At 33.4% G+C, this 21,018-nt stretch overlaps 1 protein-coding gene across 2 annotated transcripts in view; it reads left to right on the plus strand.

The window, feature by feature from the left end:
- Positions 1–21,018, plus strand: part of LOC106061794 (dynein axonemal heavy chain 2-like) — a 69,904-nt gene that overhangs the window by 21,407 nt on the left and 27,479 nt on the right. For both annotated transcript variants that reach the window (XM_056011843.1, XM_056011844.1), the window contains exons 26-55: positions 172–261; positions 1,118–1,366; positions 2,440–2,601; positions 2,974–3,096; positions 3,257–3,394; positions 3,638–3,720; positions 4,742–4,922; positions 5,781–5,919; positions 7,960–8,177; positions 8,810–8,908; positions 9,018–9,143; positions 9,589–9,699; positions 9,974–10,162; positions 10,850–11,009; positions 11,354–11,487; positions 11,913–12,093; positions 12,617–12,744; positions 13,286–13,438; positions 13,893–14,018; positions 14,312–14,530; positions 14,787–14,904; positions 15,957–16,234; positions 16,742–16,900; positions 17,019–17,263; positions 17,836–18,034; positions 18,613–18,756; positions 19,187–19,372; positions 19,847–20,035; positions 20,462–20,547; positions 20,758–20,888. In XM_056011843.1, the coding sequence (XP_055867818.1) occupies positions 172–261; positions 1,118–1,366; positions 2,440–2,601; positions 2,974–3,096; positions 3,257–3,394; positions 3,638–3,720; positions 4,742–4,922; positions 5,781–5,919; positions 7,960–8,177; positions 8,810–8,908; positions 9,018–9,143; positions 9,589–9,699; positions 9,974–10,162; positions 10,850–11,009; positions 11,354–11,487; positions 11,913–12,093; positions 12,617–12,744; positions 13,286–13,438; positions 13,893–14,018; positions 14,312–14,530; positions 14,787–14,904; positions 15,957–16,234; positions 16,742–16,900; positions 17,019–17,263; positions 17,836–18,034; positions 18,613–18,756; positions 19,187–19,372; positions 19,847–20,035; positions 20,462–20,547; positions 20,758–20,888 (4,744 nt within the window). The remainder of the gene's footprint in view (positions 1–171; positions 262–1,117; positions 1,367–2,439; positions 2,602–2,973; positions 3,097–3,256; positions 3,395–3,637; positions 3,721–4,741; positions 4,923–5,780; positions 5,920–7,959; positions 8,178–8,809; positions 8,909–9,017; positions 9,144–9,588; positions 9,700–9,973; positions 10,163–10,849; positions 11,010–11,353; positions 11,488–11,912; positions 12,094–12,616; positions 12,745–13,285; positions 13,439–13,892; positions 14,019–14,311; positions 14,531–14,786; positions 14,905–15,956; positions 16,235–16,741; positions 16,901–17,018; positions 17,264–17,835; positions 18,035–18,612; positions 18,757–19,186; positions 19,373–19,846; positions 20,036–20,461; positions 20,548–20,757; positions 20,889–21,018) is intronic.

Raw genomic sequence — 21,018 nt, forward strand, 5'->3', positions numbered from 1 at the left:
TCCCATTTATGTAGACTGATGGTTATTTATGTAGACTTTTGGTTGAAAAGAAGCTTTGTAATATATCTTTATTATGAATTCAAGTATTACTAACTGACTTTTATGGATACAAGTATTACACTGACTCTTGTTTAATTGGCCACTAATTCTAACTCTTTGCTAATGTTTCAGGTCCAACAAATGCTGGTTAATTTGCCTCAACTGTGGGACAGTTTCCAACAAATTCTGTCTGATTCAGAAGCTATGTTGAAGAAACACAAGGTGATCCTAGATGTGCTATACAATTTGAATGCACCAATATGACAAAATCAACCATTTTTAATTCATTGAAAATTGTTTTATCATTCTGGTCAATATAAATTCAGAGTATATACAATAAAGCTCCATTCAGAAGAATAGCTCGGTCAAAAAGAATCTATCAGTTTAATAAATAGAATTTCAAATAACAATGGATTACATTACATTATTATTCGTACTTAAGACTTAGGATACGTACCCCATACATTTTTATTAAAGCAGTATTTTACATGGAAGAGCTTTTAATAATAACTAGCAGAAATATACAGCAGTGCCTTTGGTGGCAGTGAGGGAGGGGTTTCAACATATAATATGTTTCATAAGGAACATTCTTCCCTACCATCATAAAGATTAACTATGTGGTGTTGATTTACAAAGCTTATATTGACTTACTCTGTCTGGTACAATATTTGTACACATAGTTTCTCCCACTTCTCATTCTTACATTCTTATTTATATAATAGATGTAGGCTTACATAACATTATATTACATTACCATCCATATTTTTATATGAGCTTTCAGTTTATATATATATAAATTTGACACTAGAACAGTGGGACATTTGTCATACCCGTTAAAATAAACATAAACAATTTAATCTCTAAGATGCTCAAAATGTCCTCCTTCAACATTGAAACATTCTTCCAATCACTCCAGGACACTCTGACACACAGTGCAATAGTTAAATAACTGTAACACTGTCTTGTGGGCCAGCCTGTTATATAATATTTGTATATAACGTGTCTGTATGAGAATTCTAACTCATTTTGCTTCTTTTTTAATGTAAATGAATTTTTTTACTGATATTTTAATTAACAGGAAAAATTCAAAGTTAACCTTCTGCAACAAGCGGAAGACTTTAAGAAGCAAGCTGCAGAATTGCTTAGAGACTTTGAGACCAATGGTCCTTTCAGCTCTTTAGTGAAAACAGATGATGCCCTGGCAGCCATAGAGCAGGTGAACAAACAAATGGATATCCTGAAGGAGCAAGAACAGGTCATTCGCAGAGGACTAAACATATTCAAGATTGAGCAGCCCCCATCTAAAGACATTGCTTCTTTAGAGAAAGTAAGTGTTATTGAAGTTGATATATATGAACATTTTATTTCCAGGCCTTGCCAATAAACAAATTTAATGGTGACTTAAGAGACAGTAAAAACAACAGCAGTAGGCCAACCTTTGAAAGAAATAGATTAGGAAGAAGCAAAGACACTGACCAGGGCATAGACTCTGGATACACAAAACACACAGACAGCAACACTGATGAAGCAGGCTCCAACTAAACTTGCCACATAGCCAAAGAGAGCTGCACATATAATCTTCCCAAATGAGAAGATAGTTGGCCCTGCATAGACCACTCTTGAGGGTCACAATATTATATTGTACACTCAGTGACATAAAACTGACCTAGTGAAAGTGACATAAGCAATCTTTATCTACAATTACAATAAGAAAATCTCTGGCATGTCAGCCTAGAAACTTTGAGACTTTCTGTGTTTGTTCAGTATTGATGCTTTACTTTTTTTTTATAACCTTTTTTTTTTTGTTTTAAAAATGTTTGACATGTTTTCTGATGTTCATTCAGAGTTGAAGATAATCTACTTCCAAACTTCCTGCGTAATGACGGGGGATGGTAGCGGGCAGGGTAAGAACCCTGGATCATTGAAATGTTTGAACATCATACATACTGCATGACCGGGCAGCCACTCTCATGGTTGCTAAGAATAATTTGAGATCCACACTATCACACCTTTCAGCATTACATAGCCGAAATCTCTATTTATAAACCTGTATTATGCAATGACAAACTCTCAACTTTTGGCTCTGTTATACAATGGCAGACTCTAAACTTTTGGCTGTGTTATACAATGGCAGACTCTAAACTTTTGGCTCTGTTATTCAATGGCAGACTTTAAACTTTTGGCTCTGTTATACAATGGCAGACTCTAAACTTTTGACTCTGTAATGTCCTACCTGTTATTCTGAATCAGCTAAACATTTGTTTGATGTTAAAATAAAATGTTTCCTCCTCTTGCGGTGGCTTAACATTTACACCATTAGGAAGATTTGGAATAATAAATCTAAAAGTTGACACAACAATGATAATGTTAAAAATGATCTACTGTCTGTGTCTGTCTCAGGACTTGGAAAACATCAAGGCAGTTTGGGAGCTCACCAAAGAATGGGAGACCAACTGGGAGATTTGGAAAAATGGCAAATTTTCTGACCTGGAAACCACGGAAATGGAGACAGTATCTGTGAACTTGTTTAAACAGTTGGCCAGATTTAGCAGGGTGCTGAAAGTAAGAGAAACACTTGCACTTGATTCTTTGAAAATCTTTTAGGCTTCATAGATAATTATTAATCTTCTAGGAAGAGACTGTAATTCCTTAGAAAATAATATGCTGGAAAATATGTCTTAAATTGCTGCTGAATATATAGAAAGTTTGTAGTTATCTTATTTACCTAAATAATTGCAATGATTTCTGAGAAAAATAAATATTTTTTTATTAATCAGTTTACTAATTCACAAGACACATAATAAAAAGACCTATATTTTGATTGTTATTTAGTTTTTTAATTGTGCAATTTTTTTTACTTCAAATTCAACTCAAAATAAGATGCTCTCTTATATTTGTTCATTTTTTGTTTCATCGTATAATAAATCCACTTAGGATAAAGAATGGGAGATTGTAGACTACAGCAAGAATAAAGTGGATCAGTTTAAGAGAACCATGCCTCTCATCACAGATTTGAAAAATAAAGCTATGAGACCCAGACATTGGCAACAAATTCAGGTCAGTTTCTAGAAGTTTATTTTCTGTAATATGAATGATTGGGGTAAGGGAACATTAAAGTCGATGCTATTTAATCACTTCTTCTCCTTAAAACTTAGGCAGAAAACATGATTAACATTGAGAACCCTTTCTTAAACATGTTTATCATGTATAATTACAGAATGAAATGAATCGCATTTTTGATCCCAATGCTGATGATTTTACATTGGAAAAAATTATTGAGTTTGGCTTTGATCAGTTTGCTGAGCAAATCAATGAAATCTCTGGAGCTGCCACAAAAGAATTAGCTATAGAATTGGTAAGCTGAAATTGTATAAAACATTAGCGTGGCATTGCATTGGTATGACTTGGCACATTGTAATTAATAGTCAGCTATTTGTACCCAAAAGTTGTGGTGAGTAATGCCTATTAAAAAAAAAGTTATTAGTGTTGATTCTGTAATAGAAAAAGAAGCTGTATATATACAATAAATATTTCTTAGAAAATGGTATGGTATTGATTAAAATATTGTTATAAAAATATTTTATTTTTCTTAATGTAGGGCTTAATTGCTATCAAAGAGACATGGGAACATATGGAGCTGGATATGGCACCTTATAAAGACAAAGGTCATTTTAAACTTAGGTCAGTACTCATGATAGACATTCTAGTCATAATACTATAGTTGAATTATTTCAAAAGTATTTTAACATTCAGGCTGATTAAATCAAAAAGAAAAGGTGTATTTATTAATTTTATTTTTAAAAAAAATATATTAAAAAAATTAGTCTTCTGCACCATTTGTAGGCCTACTCTTTTAAGAAGCACTGATGTTAATGTTTAGTTTGTTTGTTATTTTGAATCATGTGAAACTTTGAATTGTCTACAAGAGCTTTCTGTCAAGCTTATTTACATCAGTGGATGACCTGCAGTACTCCTGCCCATTTTTTAGATCACTGTACAATATGTCTTGTGGAAGTTGACCCTGTGGCATTTAGTGCACATGTTCCAGTCAGCCAAGGTGTCAACTGCTGATAACAAAGCAGATGTGAATGCACCAATCTCTTAAATAAATTATAAATTATAGCTTTTATATAGCGTTACAGTCATGCTTATAGCATGCTCAGAGCACCATGGTCCAATCTCGTTTTTAGACCAGTGGGGGTATCTGGGAGAAGGTTTTCTGTGCTGCCTATAGGCCTTCAGTAAACACAACTCTGCTCGAGTTGGGTGTCGAACCTTGAGCCCCTTTCATAGGTAGCCAAGCCAACTAAGTGTACTTAGCCTCTCGACCATGCTTCCTCTCCAGTGAACTTCCTCTTGGTGAATTGATCTTGCCTATGTATGTTTAAAATCTACCTATAAACTTTGGAGGTGGAAGGTATTGAGCTTCTTCTTTTGCCTAGAGTATGTGGATCATGTTTCTCTACCATACAGCAGAGTGCTCAACAGTTTTACCAGTACTGCAACCCCTTAAAGGTCTAAGAAAAATTTGCTTTTAACAAACTTTGCTGTTCATCTGCATTCTTTAAAGACTTTTGTTGTGAGGGCCACTAAATTGTATACATGAAAGCTAAAGGTCATAATGAAAGCTAATGGTCATTAAGAAACTAAACTGAAATTGCTTTAAGCATCTTATATCTGTTTATAATCACATTTTACTCAGATCCACTGAAGAGATATTCCAGTCTCTGGAAGACAACCAAGTGCAGCTGGCCACCATGAAGGCTTCTCGTTTTGTCAAAGCTTTCGATAAAGAAGTTGACTTTTGGGAGAGAACATTGTCTCATATTATGGAGACTATTGAGATGTTGATGACTGTACAGCGCCAGTGGATGTACCTTGAGGTCAGTCCTCATTCTCTTTTAATATTGTTTGTCTTGCTGATCTGTTGAACCTCCTATTAATAATCTAATTAGTGACTTTAATTTCATGTCACATTATTAATTTCACTTGTTCACAAGCAACACTATCAGATAATTTATTGTTGTATTCAGTGCTTTTTTTTGTAAAAAAAAAATAAGTGCTGGTACTCAATGATGGATTGCCTAACTTTTAACTACTAATGAATTAATAATAAACTTTACAATACAAGAAAAGTAATAATTTTTTCTTCACACTGAAAAAGGTGCCGAACCGCCATACCTGTGTGTACTGTCACAAAAAAAGCACTGGTTGTATTAATTAAATATCTTGAATACCTCAATGTCAGCTATTAAAAACTTTTTCATTATTTAGTGGATCTAGTGTCAACTCCTTATTGAGTGACCTTCGATTATACTTATTAGAGTAATTAGAGATGCTTTGTGATTACCACCCCACAATTCAACTGTTGATTCTTGTCTCTCACGTGAAACCTCCCAAGCACAGATATGGAGTGTATTTCGTGCTTCAAAACTATTCCATGTCACAATGCAACTAAATAATGATGTGACATCTATTAGTTATGTTTATTTATTTGTTTTTTTGTTTTAGTATTTCTATTTTTATTATCAAGAAATTTATAGACATAATCACTTTGACTGTACAGCTATTGGAGTGCTTCTATTTATTTCACTGATACTGTTTGCACTGTGTTTGTTTTTTTAGATTTGCTGCCACTCTGTCTAAGCCTTGGCTTCCAATAGAGCCGTTAATTTTTGGCCATATCCTGTATATGGTTAATTGTAAATTGTTTGATTCTTCATGTCCAAACTATTTTACAGAATATTTTCCTGGGTGAAGATATCAGGAAACAGTTGCCAAGAGAGTCAGCAGAGTTTGATGCTATCAACAAGACTTGGAAGGAGATCATGACTCGTTTGAACAGCACCAAGAATGCACAGCGTGGAACTCATCATCCAGGTTGGTTCTCACATTTGCTTATTGGTACATTTTGCCTGTTCAGTAGCTTTGATACCTATGAAAAATATTGCTTCAAGTTTTAAAAAAAAAATTAAAAAGCAAATCTCTCTAAGTGAACCATAATCTTTGGTATTTAATTGTTACCTAAAGATGTTCAAACTTTTCAAGTCAAATATCTTTTCTATATACATATAGTTTGTCCATCGTGGTTCGATGATGACCCCTTTTGTTATCCAGGGGACTGAGGACTTTGCACTGGGGTTTTGTGCCTCCTCATGTGGCTGGTGAAACCTATGTGAGCTCAGAATGTTTGGCTGCACACTGGGCAGGTTATTTCAGCTTTAAAATAAATAAGATGCTAATAAAATACTCAGAAAGAAACAAAGTTACAGGCACATTTCTTATGCTAGAACAAAGTCATACAAGTGCTCCTTCTTTTGTAGTGCCATTAGAGTATGGAACAGGTTGCCTGAATCATCCAGGAAAACCAATCGCTTAGCAGAGTTAAAGTCTCTAATTAGCATGCTTGACTTGATTAACACATGGATACACAAAGAATGTAATTATCTTCTCTTTTGAAGGAACTTCTCTAATTATAAGATAAAATATCATGTCCAGCTTTTATAAAAACAAAGTCTAGAATAATTTAATGTAGTAATGAAATGCTTTATATTATGATGACTTCTTCTTCTTCTTTTAGCCAGCTTTATTGCTGCTGAGCTGTGAGCTCTTTTGCAGACTGTGCCAAGGAAAAAAAGTGTGCTGTTTTCTTCAGTTGTTCAGCACTGCCATACAGGGTGTTGGTTATGTTGGGCTGTAGTGGAAGTAGGGTCTGCCTAAGGTGGATTAGGGAGGGGCATTCAAAGAGGATATGGTTTACGGTTTCAAAGGGGTGGGCGCAGTGTCTGCAAAGGGGTAGTTGTGTGGAGTTTATTTTGTTCAGGTGGTAATTTAATAGTGGTGTGTGTCCTGTTCTTAGTTGGAAGATTGTAGATTGTTCTTTGCGGGGGAGGAAGTTAATACTGTCCAGTTTGTTAGGCATAGTCATTTCTCTGTACAAGGCTCTGCCTGTGTTTCCTGATGCCCATTGGTTGAGCCACTCCTCTTTGTGATTGTTGACTAACATTGACCTTAGGGTGAGGTAGTTAACAGGTCTATCTGGTTGTTCCATAGTTGAACCTGCCTTTGATAGCTTATCTGCCTTTTCATTTCCCATGATGCCAATGTGTCCAGGGATCCACTGTAGTGTAATATTGATATTTAATTTTGATATCATCTGGTGAATTATCACACTGAGTGTTGTCAACTCTCTTGGGCTGTTTGAGGTGCTGCTGTTAAGTGCTTGCAGAGTAGATTGGGAGTCTGTAAAGACAACAATATCTGATGGTGGTTGCACTCCTTCATATGATTTGTTTTCCACTGTCTGGAGTGCTATGGTAATTGCCTCAATTTCGGCTTGGAAGTTTGAGCAGTAATCACCACAGGGTGCGCTTATCTCAAAGTGTTTATTTTTAGGGAAGACCAGGAAGGCACCAAGACCAGCATTGATGGTAGCTTTGAAAGCCGATCCATCTGTATAAATATGGATAGCTGTTTTTTGATAGCTTTCGATTGTTTCAAGCGTGCCTACTTTGAGCTCCAGTGGATTTGATTCTTTTGTTAAGGTGTTATTTAGTAAATGTGTTTTGATGGTTGGTTGTTTGTAGTTTAGTCCGGGTGTAATGTTTGAAAACCTGGTAATCTTTTCTCTGTTATTGGGTAGGTGGTGTTTTAGGGCTAGTTCGTCAGTAAGTTGGATCAGGGTCCTTTGCTTTTTTTTGGTTGTTTTTCCTATTTCTCTGTGTTAGTAATTTATTTGGATGATCGTGCTCCAACCTTCTGTATCTCTCAATAGCTTCTAATGCTGCTCTGTTGCGCCTTAACTTAAGAGGTTCAATATTGGAGTCTATTTCACAGGCTGCTGTGGGAGTAGTTCTCATACCTCCACTAATTAATAATATTATGATGACAATAATGTTGTATTACTTATTTTCTTGCCAGGCATGTTGGACCAACTAAATGAGATGAATGGAAAACTAGAAGAAATCCAGAAATCTCTGGACATGTACCTAGAAACCAAAAGACAAATCTTCCCCAGGTTTTACTTCCTATCTAATGATGACCTCTTGGAAATACTGGGTCAGTCTAAGAACCCTGAAGCCATTCAACCTCACTTGAAGAAATGTTTTGATAACATTAAGTTACTCAAGATGAGTAAAGTAAGTAAGATGCTACATTTAGGACTTACATTTTGCTTTTCAATGAAGACTTCATGCTTTAAAAGAAGCAAACTTATGGGAAGCAGCTAGAATGTAAAAACATTGAGATGTCTCATTTTAATAGTTCTCCTTAATTAGTACCATTAGAGCATGGAAGGGGTTGTCTGAATTAGCCAGGTAAACCTCTGAATTAGCAGCTTAAGTCTCTAATTAACATGCACAATTAAGATTAACAAGCATAGGAACATCTGTAATTTATAAGATAAGAAGATTTGGTGAGTTGATCAAATCTTTGAACTCAATGACTATTTTAATTTCTTCAGATTTTAGTTTTGCCCTCGTTTAGTCTCAGTGCTCATTGTGGAGTAAACTTTTTTCTTTAGATGTAGATTTTTTAGCTATCTTTCTGGCAACATGTTAGAATTTCAAATGTAGCATAAGTTTATGAAGGTTTCATGCATATACAAGAATCAAGTGATTTAAACCAGTTGTTTATATAAAATGTAAAATTTAAATACCAATAACAAGATTATTTGAATAATTTTAATTCACCAGCATAACAAATATATAACTGCTGTCAAATCACAATATGTTTAGTCTAATTTTGATTTTTTCTCTGCTTTGTGTTAAAGGGTGGTGTGCAGCAGAAGTGGGAGGCTGCCGGTATGTTTTCATGTGAAGGAGAGTATGTAGAGTTTGGACATGCAGTTTACTTGGAGGGACCAGTAGAAGTAAGTTGACATATATATAGATATGTGTTTATATAATTGTGTATGCTTGTCTTTGGGTGATTCTGTTTGTCAGGGAGGTAATAATCATTTCTTTTGAACTTGAACTTAGGCCTGGCTGTGTGATGTGGAGAAGACCATGAGGTGGACACTCAAAGAAATATTGAGAAACTGTCGAACTGCCCTGAAGAAGAATCTAAACAAAAGAGATAAGTGGATCAAAGACTGGCCTGGGCAGGTTGGTGAAAGATTTTGTTTGCTTATGTCAGTCCTGTAATTCTCTTTGGTAAAATAAGCTGTATTGTATTTTATTTTTAATTAAATAAAATGGTATTTAATATCTAGTGTTTTATAAACCATATGCCTAATGATATATTTGTTTTTGAATAGTCATCTGTCAATTTCATCTGTCATTATTTCTGTTATTTCCTTACAGTTTTTCTTTTAGTTTTGTTTTCTTCTACTAAAACTTTAAGGAATTGTATTTAAAAAAATAGAGTATTTTATCTGCAATTTGATCAGACTTCTTTTATAACAATTAAATTTGTTGTTTGGAAAATTACTTTGATAGTTGTTTTTTTTAATGTCAAGCAAACAATAAAAGACTAATGTTGTTTTAATACCATTTTTCTTTCTAATTTGGCAAACTGTGAACTGCATTGGTCTATGTGTGTATATTCTAGATGTGTATTACTGCTGGTCAGATCCAGTGGACTCAGGATGTTACTAAAGCTTTGGCCTTAACTAAAGAAAGAGGAGACAAGAGAGCTCTGAAGAGCATGAAAAAGAAACAAGTACATATTTGACTTTCACAAAAAAATGATAAAAGCTATTGTTACATAAAACTAATTGTTGATTATAAAAGTTTTTTTATGGAATAGAAAGAAAATAAACTAATCATATTTTATTTTTGTACCTGTAGTAATAAATAGTTAAGATTTTTAAAAAATATTGTTAAATTTGTATGTGGTTTATTTCACTACAGCCAATTGATGAGACTATAACTCTTAGTTTTATCCAAGGGAGAACATCTATTTGTAAATGAAAGCTGGTTCTATCAATTTTCAGGTTATAATGCTGAACAAATTCTCTGAAGCTATCAGAAGCAACTTGACCAAAATGCAGAGATCAAAGATTGTTGCAGTGGTCACCATTGAAGTTCATGCCCGTGACATTATTGAAAAGTTGGCCAAGTCCAATGTAAATGATGTCAATTCATTTGAATGGTTGTCACAGCTCAGACTCTACTGGGACAAAGTAAGTTCTGCGCGTCACTTGTAATTTTGGTGTATAATTATCTTTTTTAATATTTTTTTTATAAGAGCATACATTTGTATTAAAATATGCTAATTTGTTCTTATGCTGAATAGACCATGTAATATTTGTACATGTTTGCTAGGAATATCATCATCCTCATCTGCTAAAAATCTAAATCCATTGTGCTGTGATTTTTTGCATAACAAAATCCCTCTCTTTTCCTGGTCAGCAGCTGTTCTTAACAGGATATCAAGAGAGAGGCCACTCCATTTTTCTACATTGTCCATCCAGCTTTTCTTTGTACGACCCTTTCTTCATGTTCCCTCCACTGTAACTCAGCTGTCATCTCTTCACAGTATTGAGGAGTTCCTCCTTTTTGTCAGCTAGAGTGTTGACTTGTAAAAGTTACAAACTCATTTGTCTTCTTTTCCTGGTATCTCATACACAGCATTTTTCTGTAGCATTTACTCTCAAAGGCTTGAATTCTTTCAGCCTCAGCATTCACTGTCCAACTTTCACAAATCTATTGCATTCAGGAATACACCCTGTAGTATTTGTTTAAACAACAATTGTGCATGTATGTCTGGAATACACCCTATAATGTTTGATTAAACAAAATTGTGCATGTATGTCTAGGAATACACCCTGTACTATTTTTTTAAACAAAAATTGTTCATGTATGTCTAGGAATATGATGATTGTGTCATCAAGCAAACCAACACTCAGTTCCAGTATGGCTATGAGTACTTGGGAAATTCAGGCAGACTGGTGATAACACCACTCACTGACAGATGTTATGTGACATTAACCACTGCACTACACTTACACAGAGGTGGCAGCCCTAAAGGTAAGATGTCTGTAGTCAATAACAGACAGATGTTATGTGACTTTAACCATGGCATTACACTTAAAGGTAATATCATAGGATGGAAACATAAATAGAAATGGCTTTGTGAAACTAATTATTTTTTTCAAGTTTGTAAATTCTGCAGGATTGTATCTAATCAAAATTTTAACTTTTGACATGAAAAATCTGATTCTACTTTTAAAAAACAACATTTCCAAATGTCATTAATACATATGAACTATTTGTATTAGAAAAAAAGAATAACTGCAATAAAAAACTCTGACATGAACAATACAAATGTCTGAAAACTATTAATTAGTGTCTGAAATTCATTTTATCAACAGGCCCTGCTGGCACTGGAAAGACAGAAACAGTAAAAGATTTGGGCAAAGCTCTAGGGATGTATGTGATTGTAGTCAACTGTTCTGAGGGCCTTGATTATAAGTCAATGGGCAGAATGTTCTCTGGTTTGGCTCAAGTAAGTTTTAATACAATCCATACAAAGTAGGCTTTCAATGTAAATAAAAAAAATTTAATGAAAATATCTTTATCTAGATCTAGTACCTACAACTGAATAATGATATTTTTTTTTATTTGTATAGAATTTTAGCTTCACATAATTTCATTTTTTTGTGCTATATATTTATCTACTTTGAACATTTTGACAATACCAAAGAGAAAGTATCAAGAAATTACATGCTCAAATCTTGAAGTAGTAATTAATTTCACCTACACTTCTTTATGTAATATAGGCATTTAAAAAAGAGATAGCCTTTAATAAAACCCACATATTTCTCATGAATAATTTCAAATGTAACAGCATAAGATTTTGTCCATGAACTTATTTCATGTAGATCTAGGTACAAAAACTATTCAGTTTCTTTTACTCTGAATGTTTTCTAGACTGGAGCCTGGGGATGTTTTGATGAGTTCAACCGAATCAACATTGAAGTCTTGTCTGTGGTGGCTCAACAAATTCTGTCTATTCTGAGTGCTCTAGCAGCCAACTCAGAGAGATTTGTATTTGAAGGACGTGATATTGACTTGGTCTGGTCATGTGGCATTTTCATAACCATGAACCCTGGTAAGTTCAGACAAATGTATAGATGTGTCCCACTATGTGTGCATGTTTAATTAGGCTGTTTGCACTTGAATAAGAAATAGGTTTTTCTTCTAGACTGGATGTCTCTGTTTCCTTTTTTGTGTATTTACTATCATTTGTGATAAGTTTAAGATAAACTTACACAGTTTATGATTATTAATAGTAAGAAAATGTCTTTGTTAATGTTAGTCTTGGGATGATTTAATATGGATGGCTGTCTAGTCCTGTGGTATGAGCTTGGAACTGTCATCACTATGTCCTAAATTTAAATCCTGCCTGCTGTTATGTAATGCCATCCTGCATGAGGTTTGAGTTGGAACTAATACTCATCTTTGAAGAATGCAAACAAAAAAATAACAACATATAATACTTTGTGTGTTTCTCTTTTTAATCTTATTTTTCCTTGTACTACTATATGGAAGGGATGATAAATAAACAATTGTTTACTTTCATTTTATTCTTTTGAAACGGTTTCTTCATGAATTTTTGTTTGTTTGTTAAATAGGTTATGCTGGGAGAACAGAACTTCCTGACAACTTGAAGTCGATGTTCAGGCCAATAGCCATGGTGGTACCAGACTCTGCCCTTATTGCAGAAATAACTCTGTTTGCTGAAGGCTTTAATAACACAAAGGTTTATAGTAACTTTGATACTATTCAATTCAACAATTTGCCAGTTATTTTTAATCCATTGGTTTTGATGTACAACTAGGTCAGTGCAATGGATCACATTGTATGAATTTTTCTAAGCACCTGATCACACTTTTTCCCTTCAGGGCCACCAATTTTATCTTGTTATGAGATATTTATTCAAAGAGATTCCACTTGCTAAAGAAACATAGCTCCAATTACACACAGTCATCAAGTTACTAAATATAGATCTGGTCATCCATAACATAATTTGCATTCAATATAAAAAAAAAAATTAAATATATAAATAATTAACTCACTATTTAAATTGTGTTCTTGTCTTTGATGACAGATGGCTTCCAGGTCATGTGATACATGATTTTGACTGTCATATGATGGTCCCAAGTTTGAACCATGCTCACTTCAAACCCTGCTATTCCACATTAGGTTTGGACTAGGACATAACAATCTTCAGTTCTGAAGGAATGTCCCAAACTAATAAAACAATGAAAATTAAATGAAAATAAAACTTTTTGTGTCTCTAGGTTCTGGCCAAGAAGACTTACACTCTATACAACCTGGCAATGCAGCAACTAAGTAAACAAGATCACTATGACTTTCAGCTCCGTGCCATTGTGTCTCTTCTCAGATATTCTGGAAAGAAGAAGAGAGCCAACCCCAACCTGTCAGATGAAGAAGTTAGTTCCCTTATCCATTGGAAATGTTTTGTTCAATTAGAGCAATATCAATTTAACATTTCCATTATTTTTAAATTTTATTTATTTAATATACAAATTTATTTGAAAAATATGTTTTCATTAATTCCAACAGAATAAATATTTTAGAAAAACATTAATCAAATCAAAAAGGCTAAAACCCATATTAGTGCCAAAACAAAGATTCATCCAACATTTGTTTCCTTTCGGGACCTAGATAACTATTGAGCAGATCATTAATTAATCTGTTCCTCTAGCCAAGGTTGCACCTGCACCTGATTACTCTAACCTGCAGAGTAATCAAATACCTAAATTACTTATTCTATTAATAAGAATACATCTTACTTTATTTAACTAGAGATATTTTTTTTTAAGAAATATCTTTTTCTTCAATTAAATCTAGTTAATTTTTTCTATTAAAAAATATGAATTTTAGGTGCTATTGTTATCAATGAAGGACATGAATCTTGCTAAACTGACATCAATTGATTTGCCTTTGTTTAACGGAATCATGTCTGACCTGTTCCCTGGAATAGAAACACCAACTGTTGACTACTCAAAGGTAATGGCATCAGACATCGTCCACAAAATTCATTTTGATATATTTAAATCAATTGAAACTTTTCATTTTGGTTCTTATATTGCCAAGTGTGTCACAATTTTAAAGCAATCTGAATATTTACCTAGTAAATCCTTATATGAATTTTCATTGATGCAAAATTTCTCTGTTAATCATTATCCTTATCCATCAATAATTATTTATCAATAACTGTAGCTTTGGCTTAAAGTGTAGTTTAAACATTTTGTTTTGATTCCCTAAAAAATATGTTATCTAACTAAATATCTTGATATCAGATCAAAAATGCCATTGAAGATGAATTAAAAGAACAGAAGCTTCAAGTCAATACCCACACAATGCAGAAAGTAGTCCAACTGTATGAGACAAAGTCTTCACGACACTCTGTCATGATAGTTGGAGGGACCCAGTCAGCCAAAACTGTCTCTTGGAAAGTCCTTCAGGCCACCATGATAAGACTCAACAAGTCTGGGGACCCAACATTCCAACAAGTCAGGGTAAGCCAGATTTAATATGTTAATATCAAAAAATACCTTTATTCCTTTTTTTTCCATAGAGAAAGTGGTCATAGGTATCCCCTGTCTAATAATTAGTGTTTTTTTTTACAAAATTAAAATTAGAAAGCTTTTTAATATAAACATTTGTAAAAGTGTCATTTTTCTATTTACCAATAAAACAATAATTTCTGAAATATACATCTGCAATGGTGAGTGGTATATTCACATTTAAATTTTTTTTTTCTTTTACTTCCAGGAATTCCCATTAAATCCTAAAGCATTGTCATTGGGGGAACTGTATGGTGAATTTGATCTTAGCACCAATGAATGGACAGATGGCATTCTTTCAGCAGTCATGAGACAGACCTGTGCAGGTAGGACTGACACTGGGGCAGCAAAAGTTTTTTTTTTTTCTTTCTTAAAGTGAAACCATGAACTAGAACTATACTTAATACATTTTTACATTTTGTTATTCTCAATAAATAATAAGAAGCCTCATAGCCAGTATGTTCACTGTGATAGTATTTTGTTTTCTTCAATAATAATAATACTCATTACCATTATGTTCACTTTGATAGTATTTTGTTAAGCTTAAATTTTAGTCTTTTCATAACCTACTTTGTTAGTTGGAGATGCAGAAATTGCTGAAAGAAAGAAATTGCTGAAAGGAAGAAAGAAAAAGAAAGAAATTGTATCAAGAAAGAAAGAAATAGCTGAAAGGAAGAAAGAAATTGCTGAAAGGAAGAAAGAAAAAGAAAGAAATTGTATCAAGAAAGAAAGAAATAGCTGAAAGGAAGAAAGAAATTGCTGAAAGGAAGAAAGAAAAAGAAAGAAATTGTATCAAGAAAGAAAGAAATAGCTGAAAGGAAGAAAGAAATTGCTGAAAGGAAGAAAGAAAAAGAAAGAAATTGTATCAAGAAAGAAAGAAATAGCTGAAAGGAAGAAAAAAAATGCTGAAAGGAAGAAAGAAATTGCTGAAAGAAAGAAAGAAATTGTAGAAAGAAAGGAAGAAATTGCAGAAGAAAGAAAGAAACTGATTCAGTCTTTTCACTTTATGTGAAACATGTAGAATTTATTGAACAGTAACAAAATTGAATATATATTTATAGGGGGGGAAAATGAAGAGGAACAACACCATGCTAGTTCAGTTTTGCTGAACACAAAAATTAGGGAAAAACTAGAAAAATTCAAGCTAACCCATTTTTATAAACAAAAATGAAATGCACAATACTCAAGTTAACAGTCTATGAGGCTTATATTTTGTCTGCTAGCGATAATTATTGAGATCAATGTATTTTGTCAATGTTTACAGCATGACAAAATTTAAAGATCATTGCTCTACCAATAAGTCTTGGCAAAGCTAAAAATTGTTATCTTCATTCAAAATTTTATTGGATAAATCTGAGCTCCTGCTGGTTTTCCTCAGATGAGAAACCTGATGAGAAATGGATTGTGTTTGATGGCCCTGTTGACACCCTGTGGATTGAGAGCATGAATTCAGTGATGGACGATAACAAAATCCTCACCCTGATCAATGGTGAGCGTATCTCTATGCCAGACCAGGTATCACTGCTTTTTGAGGTGGAGGATCTGTCCGTGGCCTCCCCTGCCACTGTCTCTCGTGCTGGTATGGTGTACTGTGACTATAAAGATTTGGGCTGGATGCCATATGTTGACTCTTGGCTCAACAGAAAGACAAACAAGGTGAAACATTTTATACTCATTTTATTTTATTCATCGACCATGTTCAAACTTTCTCTCCATCACACCCAAAAAGCAATGTTAAGAAAGCTGAAAGTTATGTTCTACTTTGCAAAGAAATGCATTATTTTAAATGTTCATGTTTTCTCCTATTTTGTGTGCGGATGTGTTTTAATTAACTATTACAAATTTGATAAAAATATGTTTTAGAATATACAAGAAGTTGTTAGATGTGCTGAAAATGTTTTGAGAAAAATAAAAGAAATCCACAGTTTTAATTAAGAAGCTCTGTGGGTCGATTTATTTTGAAACACATTTTGTTGCATTAGAAATTCTAAATAGTTTTGTCTGATTTAGAAACTCTCATTGATGGTCTAGATTCAACAATCTAGTTTTTCAGTGACACTCTTCCATAATGTACATTAACCATCATGCTTGAAGTAATTTGCCTATATGCTGACACTGAAAAACCTTTTTATATTTCTTTTTTTAACTGTTTTTTTTATGCAGCTTTTGGCAGAGGAGCTGAAAAAATGTTTTGAGAAGTATGTGGTGAAGATGCTGGATTTCAAAGCACTGAACTGTAAAGAACTTGTTCCCATTGCAGAAATGAATGGAGTTATTTCTCTTTGTAGGCTCTTTGATGCCCTTGGGACTGTAGAAAATGGAGTAAGATTTTTGTAAAAAAAAAAAAAACAATGTTTGAAATAAGTGTCTTAACATTTATTATTATTATTATTATTACTTCAGAACTTGGGACTTAATTCCAATATCCTTTTTTTTTTAGATTGATCCTAGTGATTCTGAAGGTTTCTCCAGAATGGTTGAAATTTGGTTCCAGTTCTGCTTAATCTGGTCAATCTGCAGCTCAGTAGATGAAGAAGGCAGGAAGAAAATTGACAACTATGTGAGAGAGATGGAAGGGACATTTCCTAACAAGGACTCCATCTATGAATATTACGTAGATGTCAAGAGTAAAACCTGGATGCACTGGGAGGAGAAACTCAAAGAAGGCTGGAAATACAATGCTAAGTAGGTCACATTTGTGTTTTATAGATTTAGTTTTTATGACTTTGTTGAGATTTGAGAATGTTGAGGATAAGTCTAAAAGGTGATTAACTAGAAGAGCAAGATGTAACTCTTTTGGGATACCATTTAATTATAGTGCACTTGTGAAATCAATAGCATTAATGACCAAGATTTCTAGGTGTTAGTCGACATGTAACTAATTAGCACTGATCCTTCACTTTCACATATCCCTTAGTCTGTTAGACCATTGGGGCACCACACAAGATATGTTGACTGATAGTTTCAAAATAACTTGTAATTATTAAAATGAGAGCTTTTATTAATTAACACAGTTAGTGTCAAAATAAATAATAATTATTAAAATTAGAGCTTTCAAATTTTTTTAATTAAAAAAAATTAGTTTTACTGAAAACTTATACAAAAATTTTACATAGAAACAAATTAGAATATTTCATACTGTAACCTGAACTACAATCTTTTAAGCACTTTAACCATTTGAGCCAAAATTTTAAAAATTAAACACTACACTTAGCCATTAGGCATCAATAGTGTTTCTGAATATTTTATTTTTGTAGCATTCCATTCTTCAAACTGATTGTGCCAACTGTGGATACAGTGCGATACCAGTACATCTGCAGTCAGCTGATCAGCACTCATTGTCCAGTTCTGCTTGTTGGTTCTGTTGGAACAGGAAAGACATCTGTTATTGAGTCCACTCTGTCCAGGTTTGACAAGCTGGAATACAACATGCTCACTGTCAACATGTCAGCTCAGGTGAGCCTCTGACCACAAACGTTTCTACCCTATTGTTTTAGGTTTTTTGAATACTTGACCTAAATATAGAGAAGGTATTTTTACAATACAATTGAAAAATATCTGATAAATAACAGTCATGGATTATTTAAAAAAAAATAAGGCCCCTTTCAGACCTTACAATCTATGGGAGCAGATAATGTAGGGCTCATCTGTTTCTATGACCAAAGGTATTTTGTGACCAGAACAACAACCAATTGCCTTTACCAATAGCTTTATCACTCCACCTCCATGCCTCTAAATTATTTATTTAAAAAGTAAAGTTCCTCTTTCAGACCATGCTGTCTATAGAGCACACTATGTAAAGATCATCTGTTTCTGTGACCCACAGTTTACAAGGGTGTTATATGGCCAGCACAATGACCAACTGCCTTTACTTTTCCCCAACTGATGTAATGTACCCATTAGAGATGGGTGGACTTAGAGGCGCCCTAAAGATACCAAAATTGAAAATCCCAGTCTTCACCAGGATTTAAACCCTGGACTCACTGCACCTCTTAAATTGCTAATTGTACCTCAAATTGGTTTCTACTTTGCAGACAACCTCAAACCAAGTACAAAATATTATTGAATCACGTGTGGAGAAAAGAACCAAGGGAGTGTATGTGCCAGTTGGTGGCAAAAAAATGATCACATTCATGGATGATCTAAACATGCCAGCTAAGGATACATTTGGATCTCAGGTAATCTAAGCTAATGTAACTTGCACATAGATACAATATGATATTATCTTAGGAAATTGCAGCCTGGCTTATGTACCTTAGATACTTTATGATACAGCAAACTGTTTAATTTGATAAAAGTTATGTAGATATGGGAGTTGGTTGGCTTAAATTTATTTCTTGTAAATAGCCTAGTAAATCATATCCTATGTTTTTTTTACCGTTGTTAATTTTTATTCTTCAAATTAAATGTTTCTTTGTAAATCAATTTTTCACAAATTAACTCTTTTTAATTAATAGGCAAAAAAAGTTTTGATTAAAAGATTTTACAAATTTTTTGAATAGCAAATATAAATAATGTTGATTTTTGTATAATTCATTTGAAAGATTTTTTATAATATTAGATTATACAATATTTTAAAAATGTTTAATTTTTGTTTGTTACATAAAGCCTCCATTGGAATTGATCAGACTATGGTTGGACTATGGGTTCTGGTATGACAGAGAGAGACAGTCCATCAAATACATCAGAGACATGCTTCTGGTCTCAGCTATGGGTCCACCTGGTGGTGGCAGGATGGTTATCTCTCGACGTCTGCAGAGTCGGTTCAACTTAATCAATATGACATTCCCCCAGGTACGCCAAGGTGGTCTCAGCATGTTTCTTTCTTTTATATAGAACTACTTTCATGCTTATAACATGCTCAGAGGGCTATGGTTTAATCTCATTTGTGGACCAGTGAGGGGAGGAGAGTATCTGGTAGAAGATTTTCTGTGCTGCCTTTAGGCGCTCAGTAAACACAACTCCACTAAGTTGGGTGTCGAACCTCCAGCTCCTTTCATGGGTAGCTAAGTTATGTTCAAGCGCTATTAGCCTATAGACCATGCTTCCCATAATTTTTTTTAGAAGACTAATTCATGTTAGAAATCAATACATAATATTTGTATAATTTTTTTATTTATTTTTGAGATAGAAATGATTTGCAGTGAACTGGTTTGAAAAACCTGGACACTTTTTTTTAAACAAAATAAAAAGTTGTTTTATATTTAAACTTTTTTATTAGCTAATGTAACAGATTAAATTAAATTTTTCTTTTAAATATTGTTCCAGGAGTCTCAAATCAAAAGAATCTTTGGCAGCATGATCAATCAGAAACTACAAGATTTTGAAGAGGAAGTTAAACCAATTGGTGATGTCATGACACAGGCCACCATTGAAATGTACCAGGCTATTGTTCAGAGGTTCCTACCAACACCCACTAGAATCCACTATCTGTTTAACCTCAGGGACATTTCTAAGGTATAATCTAAAAATATTGGAAGAGAGAGATAGTTATCTAATTTAAATATGTTATTAGAGTTTTTAATCACAAAGTAAACATTAAGAATTTGAAGCCACCAGTTTGGCTAATATCCAATGGGAATAAATATTTCATGGGAATAAAAATTGTTAAAGGAGTGGGGGGGGGGAACTATAGAAATAATTAGATATATTTAATATATGTAATCCATCACCAAAAAAAAAAAAATAAAATATTTATTGTCAACATAATATTGATAGAGATATTAAACTTGAGATGAGCTTGTCTCTAGTTCTCCATAATATTTCACTAGTACTGCAAACACCAGCAAGTTTGTATAGTCAATAACTGCATTATGTTTTGGCTATAAACCTAGAAACTCTGTGATACATTTTCATTATGTTTATATTTAATTTCTTTGTTAGGTATTCCAAGGTTTGCTTAGAGCTAACAAAAACTATCATGATACAAAACATGCTATGACTCGTCTCTGGATCCATGAGTGCTTCAGGTGCTTACATTTTTTTTAGATATATTTTTCGTTATATTTTTAATGTACTTTTTTTTTTTTTATTTTTATTTATATTATTAATTGTAATGTCAGCACATTAAAAGATACATGTGTAATTTGTCTCCCTTTTTTATAAATATTAATTGTTGGTTTAAGAGATTACAATACAATAATAATAAAATGTGTTCTCTCTTTCTTTTTGTGCCTCAGAGTTTTCTCAGACCGTCTGATTGACAGTAAAGATACAACAGCATTCATTGAACTTTTATCTGAGAAACTTGGAGTTTTATTTGACCAGACCTTCCATAACATTTGTCATAACAAGATTCCACCATTGTTTGGTAAGTTTCAATAGTGAAGTAAATGATAGTTGGGACTAATTTTGTTGAAATTCGTAGCACAAAAGATGGGTGAGGGTACATTTGAGATCTCATAGAGGAAGAAAAGTAGAAACAGTAGACTTAACTTTGT

This window comes from Biomphalaria glabrata, chromosome 15 (assembly GCF_947242115.1).
Source record: "Biomphalaria glabrata chromosome 15, xgBioGlab47.1, whole genome shotgun sequence".
Taxonomy (NCBI): domain Eukaryota; kingdom Metazoa; phylum Mollusca; class Gastropoda; family Planorbidae; genus Biomphalaria; species Biomphalaria glabrata.